General features: G+C 33.6%; 1 protein-coding gene and 1 long non-coding RNA gene across 2 annotated transcripts in view; one reads left to right on the top strand and one right to left on the bottom strand.

Annotated features, from left to right (window-relative positions):
• The window catches only part of LOC129804608 (uncharacterized), a 1,209-nt gene extending 819 nt beyond the window's left edge, over positions 1-390 (bottom strand). The window contains exon 1 of the long non-coding RNA XR_008752005.1: positions 273-390. This is a non-coding gene — a long non-coding RNA (uncharacterized LOC129804608). The remainder of the gene's footprint in view (positions 1-272) is intronic.
• LOC129804607 (sodium channel protein 60E) overlaps positions 1-9,414 on the top strand; it is a 198,820-nt gene that overhangs the window by 140,687 nt on the left and 48,719 nt on the right. Inside the window, exon 3 of the mRNA XM_055852097.1 lies at positions 6,433-6,641. Coding sequence (XP_055708072.1) covers positions 6,433-6,641 — 209 coding nt within the window. The remainder of the gene's footprint in view (positions 1-6,432; positions 6,642-9,414) is intronic.

Here is a 9,414-nt window from a genome sequence, read left to right as displayed (position 1 = left end):
CCGGGAACACTTTGAGGTTATGTTGAATAAACACGCTAATTTTTAAATTTTCACGCAAATTTCACTGCAAACTTCTGCCCTGAACATTTTTCTCGATTCTCTTGTATATTTTTCTGGAGAAAACTTGAGTTTTCATAGGGAAAACAACTCAAAAACTGAACACAACACGTGTTTGTTCAAGAACATTTTCACATTCAATTTTCTCCAGAATTCACAGAATATTCCTTGGAAATTCCTTAATCCACACTTTTAGTAACACTCAAAGAACGTACCTTAGCTCTCATTTTCTCAAGAAGTTGGGTAGAAACTGAGGAATTTAAGAAAAATCCACAGCCACGCCACTCACTACTTGCTTCCCGGACTGCTGAGAAATGAAAAGACCGTCTCGGGTAGTCAAGATGGCGTTGTGCGCATTCGTGGGAGATCGACCACTTTTGCGAATGCCCGCCCGAACACCACTCGAATGCTAAGCCGAAGGGGACTATTGATTGAGGGAATCGCTGTGCAGAGGGCATTATGCGCAAGTGAGTAGGAAGTTTCGCGCGCTCTCGGCACAATATTAAATTTTTAACGATGTATATCCGGGGGATCTTGGGGATTTTTATAATCAGCTTGCTCTTGAGGATTATTCTTGTTCTATGCATTTCTCTATTAAATAATGGGATTATTTATTAATGAAAACGAACATATATGATAGAAAAATGTATATGCAATCATACAATATAACATTGAGTAATATTTAAAAATTTATAATATGTACTTGAAATTGAAACTTCAACTTTAATCCTAAGTGTATCACTTCAAACTTTCACAATAATTCTCCTTGATTTTCTTTTCCTTACACAAAATAATTTATTAAATAAAAAGAAAATGAAATGTGTTTTCGATACTTATAAATTTAGCGGTTTATAAAAAATCAAGAGCATGTTTTATAATTTCTTTTTAAAATGAACAAGCTTGGTCCAAATTTTTTATTGATCAATTTGTGTTTTATTTGCATTTACAAAAAATATTAATTTAAGTAAATGAATATTAATTATTACAATGCCAGTTATTATAACTTTAACCAAATTATATTGTGATTACTAAAATAATAAATACTAATTTCATATCAAATTAAATAATTTTAATTAAAATTACAAAAACTTTTTATTTGCGAGTTTGCTTATGTAAATCGAATTAAAAATTAAATCAATTTAAAAACAAGGGGTACTTCACATTGGCGTACCGTGGTGGGGGCGAAGGGGGCGATCACCCCGGGCGCCGTAAAAATTAGGGGCGCCGGGGGTGCCGTAAGGCAACCAAAAACTTAGAGACACTAAAAAATTAAAGTATTATAAAGTGAAGGCGCTTTAAAAAATAAGCACTTATAAAATTAGAGCTCCTAGGCGCTAAACAATTAGTAAGAAAAAATAGTGGCGTAAGAAATTAGGAATATTTAAAAATTAGGACACTTAAATTAGAACTCCCAAAAAATAGGGACACCGAAAATTAAGAAGGTGAAATCTTAAAGCTTTAAAATATAAGGGCGCTCTAATAGGGACATAATTAAAAAGTATTGTGCTCACAAAATAGGGGCCGAAAAATTATAGAGTGGAAAAGCCAATGATAAACCTAGATTAACTTAATAAAAGTGTAATTCTGTCCACTAAAAAGGGACCACTAAGGAACTCGAAAATATCAGTCATTTGAAAGAATACGAGAAAATTTTGTTGCACAGTGTATAATATGGTAAACTATAAACTTTAAGGTCGGTTATCTCGGAAATATAATTTCATGTGCATAATTTCATTTAAAAATAAGGAAAATTGGATGAAAAATTAACAAAACAAACAGTCCACAAAGATATACGAAAAATTTCGCGAAAATCTGTGAAGGTTCCAAAGATCCGCAAACCGAGAAAATCTTAAAAACCGTAGTCCCGGCGGGACCAAAATACACAGTTCACATGACATACAATGTATTTACGACTTATTCGTGGAGGAAAAATACATAGTTACACATGTATTATGTATTTGATGAGGACTTGTCATTCAAAAATACAAGTTCACTCACATACACAGTATAAACTACGTATTTCTGTACTGAGAGTACATAGTTGTACGAAAACTCCGTATAAACTACGTACTTGTAACTGCAAAATAACTGTCAACACACACATACAGACGCACACGACCAAATGGCGACCAAACCAACGTGTCACATGCACCTGCCATTTTTATTTCCAAATATTGACGAAATTATAGAAGTCACAAGGATTTTAATATATTTTATTTAACCAGAGGCAACGATTGAACAATTTAGATAATCACAAAGTATCGTGTAAAAAAAATATTTTGCAAAAACACTCACAGAATGGAATAAAAACACGCGTATTTTAGGTTTGCAAATTCTTTAATATTTTCACTTCACTATTTTCTACAGATAACACAGCGTCGCATAATTATTATATTATTATAATCACTGAAATTACTAATAATTGTAACACATAATTTGTAAACAGAATATTCCAATGGAAAATATTTCCTGTTGTCAAAACAGCTGACAACACGCCTGCCAACAGCATTTTCTGTCATACGGGGTTTTTATTATATTTACGATGTATGTAATACTACGTATTTACTCTGTAAGACATAATACTTCACACGGACACACTCACACCAAAGCACACTTCGGGTCTCATTTGGTGCAAATAGTACTGAGTAAAATGTATGGGCGTACATGATGATACTGAGTATTCGTACAACGTATATACACAGTTTATACGTAGTTTGGTCCCGCCGGGGTTTTACAGATTTTCCAAAATATTTAAAAAAAGAAAGAAAGAGAAAGAGACCGAAAATTTGGCTGTCAATTTTCAGCATGAGGCATAGTTCAAAAATATATCCTGTGAACATATCCTGTCAATAGACAAACATTCAATACATAGGTAAATGATAGTTATAAAACATTCAGTAGATATTTTACGTGGGAGGGTCAAGAGATGCTGGACAAGACACTCGCCCCGGGCGCCAAAATATTCTGGTACGCCACTGTACTTTCAGCTTCTAAGCAATCAGAGTGGCTTGAGATTTTCCGGTTCCCTGAAAAATACGTGGGTTCCCTGGATTCTCTGAAAAATGTATGTATAAGTTCCTGGTGACTTCTCTGAAAAAATAAAGGGATACCTAGGTCCTCCATGAATTCTTTAAAATTATATGAGATCCCTGGGTTCCCCGTGAGTTTCCTAAAAAAAATGAATAGGTTTCCCGAGTTCCCTGAAAAATTATACATTCCCTAGATTTCCCAAGAATTCCTTGAAAAATGTATATGGGTTTCTGGCAAGTTCCCTGATAGAGTTCTCCAGGATCCTTAATAATATATCGGTTCCCTGAGTTCCCCGGTTATATGTATATGGATCCTATGGGTTTCCTAAAATGCATGGATTCCTTGCGTTCATGAATGACCTAACACAACTACGAATTTTTTGAAAAATGTATGTATTCCCTGGGTTCCCTATGAATCCCCTGAAAAATGTATGAGTTCCCTAAGTTCCCCGTCAGTTCCACGATAAAATGTATAGGTTCCCGGAAAATTCCCTGATAAAATGTAGGGGTCCCTGAGTTCTCCATAGGTTGCTTGAGAATTATATTGCATCCCTATGGGTTCACCGTGATTTCCCTAAAAAAAAAAGTAGTAGGTTACCCGATTTGCCTAAAAAACAAATAGGTTCCCTGGTTTCCCCATGAGTTCCTTGAAAAATATACGGGTTTCTGGCAAGTTCCCTGATAAAAAGTTCTCCAGGAGCCTTAAAAATATATGGGTTCCCTGAAAAATATATGAGTCCCTTGGCGAGTTCCCTGATAATGTTTGTATGGGTTCTATGGGTTTCCCAGGTTCCTTAAATAATGTCGCTTCCCTGCATCCCCCATTAGTCCCCTGATAAAGTGTTTCGATTCTATAAAAACGTATGAGCTCCCGGATTTCCTGCGAGTTGTCTAAATAATAATGTAGGAGTTCCATGGGTTACCTGGGTTTTCCGTGAGTTCCCTGAAAAGATGTTTGGGTCTACCATGAGTTCGTCATGAATTTCTTGATAAAATTTATAGAATGCCTTGGTTCCCTATATGGGTTCCTTAAAGACATGTGTAGGATCCCTGGGTTACTTCAAAAAATTAATAGGTTCTCTGGGATCCCAAAAAATATATGGGTTCCCTGGATTCCTCATGAGTTCCTTGAAAAATGTATGGGTTTCTGGTAAGTTCCCTGATAAAATATGGGTTCTCTAAAAAATATGTATGGGTTCCTCAGGCTCCCTGCGGATTTCCCAGATTTCTTGTGTTTTCTGTAGGTTCTCTAACGTGCTCTAATTCCCTGAAATGAGTTACCTCTTGCTTAAAATATTCCCTTTTGATAAAAAGGAGTATGAGCCAGTAAAATGGAAAATTAGTCTGCATCTCAGTTAATAATTTTTGTATTTTTCGTACATTAATTTTTGCATGTTAAACATAGCAATGAAAAGAAATATATTTTTACTATGTAAATTTATATTAAAATAAAAAATAGATTAAAATATAAAAAAATACACAAATGTTTTAGCGTATGGGGAAGTGGGCACCTGGGCACTTTTGAATGTGGGGCAGCTTTGAAATTGGGATTTTCATCTATTTTAAAACAAAATTGAGCCCTATCATGATATAATTTAGTTGCACAAACAGATTAAGAAGCTAAATTGCATTATGATATGGCTCAATTCCACTTAAAGATACGATAAAAATCACAATTCAAACCTGGTCACATTCAAACGTGCCTCATTTCCCTCTATATAGCATTATTAAGGGAAATATGGGACAAAATAAGTATTTAATTTTTTTTTTAATTAGAGGTTTTAGGAAATTTACCACTTTCCAATTTTGCTGAAAACAATCTCGAAATAATTTTATATACTCATAAGTTTACTCAAAACTGCAATATTTTATAATATCCGCATTCATGGATTTCATAAAACTGTGGACGATTAGAGTGTTTCATGAAACCCTAGGATTAGGATAAAAGAGATCGAAGATTTATTAAATTATTACTATATGATCTGTATCGGTGCTAAGACTGCGGTGGACAATTCCATAATTCAAAACCTGAGGTCAAATTCTTGAAAATAATCAGTCACTACTGAGGGGCAATTCACGAAATATCCAGACAAAATTGACGGGACGGCGAATATGGCGGAGACAAATTTGGTGTGGCGAAAAGTGCAATAACCCTATTAAAGCATTTTTCCCTCCGTCTTTATTGCCGAAAACTAGGCAAATGCAATTGGCAGATGGCGCGTAATTAAAATTTAAATATATGAATCGTTATAATCTTTTAGGAATTCAAAGGATTTTAAGATACAGGAAAATTTTCAAAATACCAATATGAATTATTTATATTTTGATAATGTCTGTTAAAGATTGAATAGTACAATTATATTGTTTTATATAAAATAAAATAAAATAAATATTGCAATAATGCAATTACCTCTCAATAGTAGCATCGAAAAAAATGTATTTTTTCTGATAATAAAGATATTATTCTTTGTCCATAAACGTGGTAAATGTTACTTCAAACGCTGGAAATTTAATCTTGAGAGGGTTAATTTGATATTACAAATAGGGTCTTTTTTATAACATTGTAGAAGTCGTAGCTTGGTGAAAATTTAGGTCTGAAGTAAATCGTATTACCAATAAAAAAAATCCAGAACCTAAAATCCCTAAATAAGAATTCCTTTAATCTCTGCACTTTCCCAAAACCCATTTTTTTTAGAGCTCATGGAGTATTTAAACGTTTATAAAATTTTAAAATTCACTAATTTCTTATTATTGTTGTGTCTGGTCTGGGCATCTTTACTTAAGTAAAATAATGCAAATAATTTTTTTCATAAGATTTTGGTAAAAAAAAAATCGTACCCTCCAGTCTCGAGCTGGAGGGTAAAATTGTCTGGATACATCCCGAAATTCCAGCAGGTACAAGACCCAAAAGCTTGTACGCCCTCCATTTTTAGCGAGGAAACGCAACTTTTAACGGGAAGGCGAAATTCGCCTCATAGAAAACAGGCAGTAACCAATCAAAATTTTGTATGGATACTTTCGTGAATTGCCCCTCTGGTTCTGGTTACTGACTGTCTATTTCGTTTGTCGATTACCTGGGTAATCGGAAATTTAGCCATGACCAAAATTAATTATCTCGTACAACACTCCATTTTATATTAATTCGAATCTTTTAAGCAGTCAGACAATATTATTTTTATAAAATATATTAACCAGTAACCCAGTTAAAAACTTATCTGGTTAAGCTCGTAAATTACTTCTCTGTATTTGGCTCTCATAAAATAAGTGATAATTTTCTTTTTAATATTTATCGCCAAAACCTCAAAATCGTTGCAATAGTCGTAATATATTTCTCCATTTTTTGCAGACTTTCTGTGTGGTATCAAAGCGCTTCCGTAAGAACTACATTCATCGTTTCACGGGAACAAAGAGTCTGTTCTGCTTCACTCCATGGAGTCCAACACGACGAGCCTGTGTCTACCTGGCCACAAATCAGTTCTTCGACTACATCGTGATGGCTACGATCCTCCTCAACTGTGTCTTTCTCGCGATGACGGAGACAGTGGAGGAGGCAGAGTGAGTATCCTTTAGGCTGGGTGCGGGTGTCGTTTATGCCATCTGCGTCTGAGGATTTTCTTGGTATGGGTGGCACGTTTCATGGGGAAAGTGCTTCAGAATCGATGGCAGCAGTTGATTTTCCCCCATCAGCTTGTAACGCACTTAAATGATATTCCTACTTATTACACATAAAAAGTTCTGAAGCCCCCAAAACATCCCCATGCATCATGTTATTTTTTTCTTAAGCTTAAATGTGGTTTCCTCGTGGGGTTTAGAGCTCTTGTGAATGGTTGCTATCACGTGTTAAAGGATAAAGTGGAAAATGGTTTCTGCGTGCCAAAGAGAAGCGAAAGTGTTCTGTGGAAGAAGTGTTCACATAGAAGGAGTTACTAAAAGATTCTACTTTTACATCATTATTTGCCTTTCCATCAACCCAACCCTCTCCGTCAGCCTCATGTGAATAATGATAATGATCCATTTTTCCATCTACTTTTCCTCACATTTTTTTTCGACCATACCTAGTAAGGCGCAAGATTTTCCTGTATTTTTTCACGAATAACTAAAATTAGTTTAATGAAGTTATTTATCAGCAGGAAGTCATATAAATGTATATAAAACATTAAAAATAAAAGTCTGGTAGAAAAATCTAAAGTTTGCAACTTTAACACCCAAACTTTAAAAAGCACAGAAGTCTAAATGCAATTCAATTAGAAAGTTCATACCGTACAAGACTTTTATCTTCTAATGAGATATGTAGTCACTTAAAAGTTTAATTTGCAATGTTTGCAATCCTATTTCGTAATGAACACCAAACCCAATTAATTCGTTTATGCTACAGCAATTTCTTAATAAAGTTGAAATAATAAATAAAACTCGTCGTAATAGTATTAAAGTAGTGATTTTATTCATAACGACACTATAGTGAAACTGGAATTTAAATTTTTTTTAAATAAACAATTTCAAGATAAACAAAGCTTAAAGATTTATTTTAAATATTTAATGTCAAAAAAAGAGATTCCCAATTCTAAGGTAAAGGCTAATGGTGCCTTAAAGTCTATTTCGAAATTCTTAGAATTGACTTAACAAAATTGAAAAAAAACAAAAGAAACATTTTTATAGAGTTTAAATTAAGGTGAAATTTAGTGATACGCTATCCCATTTTCATAAGTCCCCTTTATTAAAATTCTTGCTTTTTATCAAATATCCAACTGGTAAGGTGGGGTAACTGGATCGTTTTCCGAAGAGTGCTACTTAAACGCTTGTTTTTGGACTGATAAAATTCTTTTTTATTTCTTCTAAATCCATAGAATTATTCACTGTTTCATTCAGAAACATAATAGAAAGAAAATTATCAAAAATATTAAAGAAAATTTATAAAATAATGATAATACTGAAATAAATCAGCATGCACTAACTGGGTCGCCTTTTCGCTAATTCACTTTTAATTAAACCTTTGGATTTAAAATAAGTTTTTCAAAAGGAAAAAACAATAGGGAAGACTGGGGCAAAAAGTCACATATCGAAAAATTCAAAATTCAATATCTTCCAAGATAAAAAAGATAGCGGCTCAAATTTTTTTCTATAGATAGCCTCCATAGACCTTCTTCAATGTCGTAAGTTTCTTAGAATTCGAACAAGAAATTTAAAAAATAAAAAATATTGAAATTTTTAGCCCTACAGTTGAGTCTCCTAAATTCGAACGCTCGGGGGGTATTTTTGACATTTCTCACCTCCCAAATTCGAACGATTTTTTCAAAACTAACGAAATTTGTGTGAGATTAAATTGTACTTTGAATCAAATTCTCGTACTTTCTCGCAAGTTTTAGTGGTAACATACTTCCTTTTCATTTTACACGACCATAATGTATGTAAACATTCAGGAAGAAGCACATAAATATGATTTTCATTCACCAAGGAATACGAACTTTCTAACATAACCTCACAATTGACATTTTGAATCCAAACGGCGTTCGAATTTGAGAGATTCAGATTTGAGAGACTCTACTGTAGTTATATTATGTTACTGTAGTGCAGGCCTGAGCTAAAACAAAAGCCGAAGTGAATTTGGTGGTGCCTGTTGGCATTCTTCGAAACGCCGCGAAAATTCACGTAGAAAAAATTAGAGGTTTTTTTATGTGAAAATTGTTTAATTCCTTAGAGTTAAGGCATTTTCACAAGAAAATCCTTTTAATAATTTAGTTGAATAAAGTTATTTGAGTTAATTGTGAATAATTGTCGATATTACAACAAAAACATTGGGATGAAATTTTGAGCTGGAAGACTCATATTCTTTTGAGCTGTCGCAAAATTCAGGATAGGTTCGAGGAAAATCCTTTTGTATAACACTATTTTGGTTAATAAGGAATGCAAAAGTACATAATTACAAGAAGGGACACGACCTGCTAATAAGCATAAAATAGAGAAGAAAATATTTCGTGGTATTTTAGAGATTTCTTGCAACCGCAGCGCCGCCAAACGTTTGTCAAGTGAGTTATTTGTGTCTCTGTCTCTCTCTCACAGTTGAATTGCGCGTAATTTAAGAACTTTCTATTTGAAGTGATATTTGCAATTAATTTCTTTGTACAGTAGAGTCCCTCAAATCTGAATCTCTCAAATTCGAACGTCGTTTGGATTGAAAATGTCAATTGTGAGGTTATGTTAAAAAGTTCGTATTCTTGGTGAATGAAAATCATATTTATGTTCTTCTTCCTGAATGTTTACATACATTAAGATCGTATAAAATGAAAAGGAAGTACGTTATCACTAAGACTTGTGAGAAAGTACGGGAATT

This window comes from Phlebotomus papatasi, chromosome 2 (assembly GCF_024763615.1).
Source record: "Phlebotomus papatasi isolate M1 chromosome 2, Ppap_2.1, whole genome shotgun sequence".
NCBI lineage: Eukaryota > Metazoa > Arthropoda > Insecta > Diptera > Psychodidae > Phlebotomus > Phlebotomus papatasi.
The sequence above is the reverse complement of the archived record's forward strand: the minus strand, read 5'-3'. Positions and strand labels throughout refer to the sequence as shown.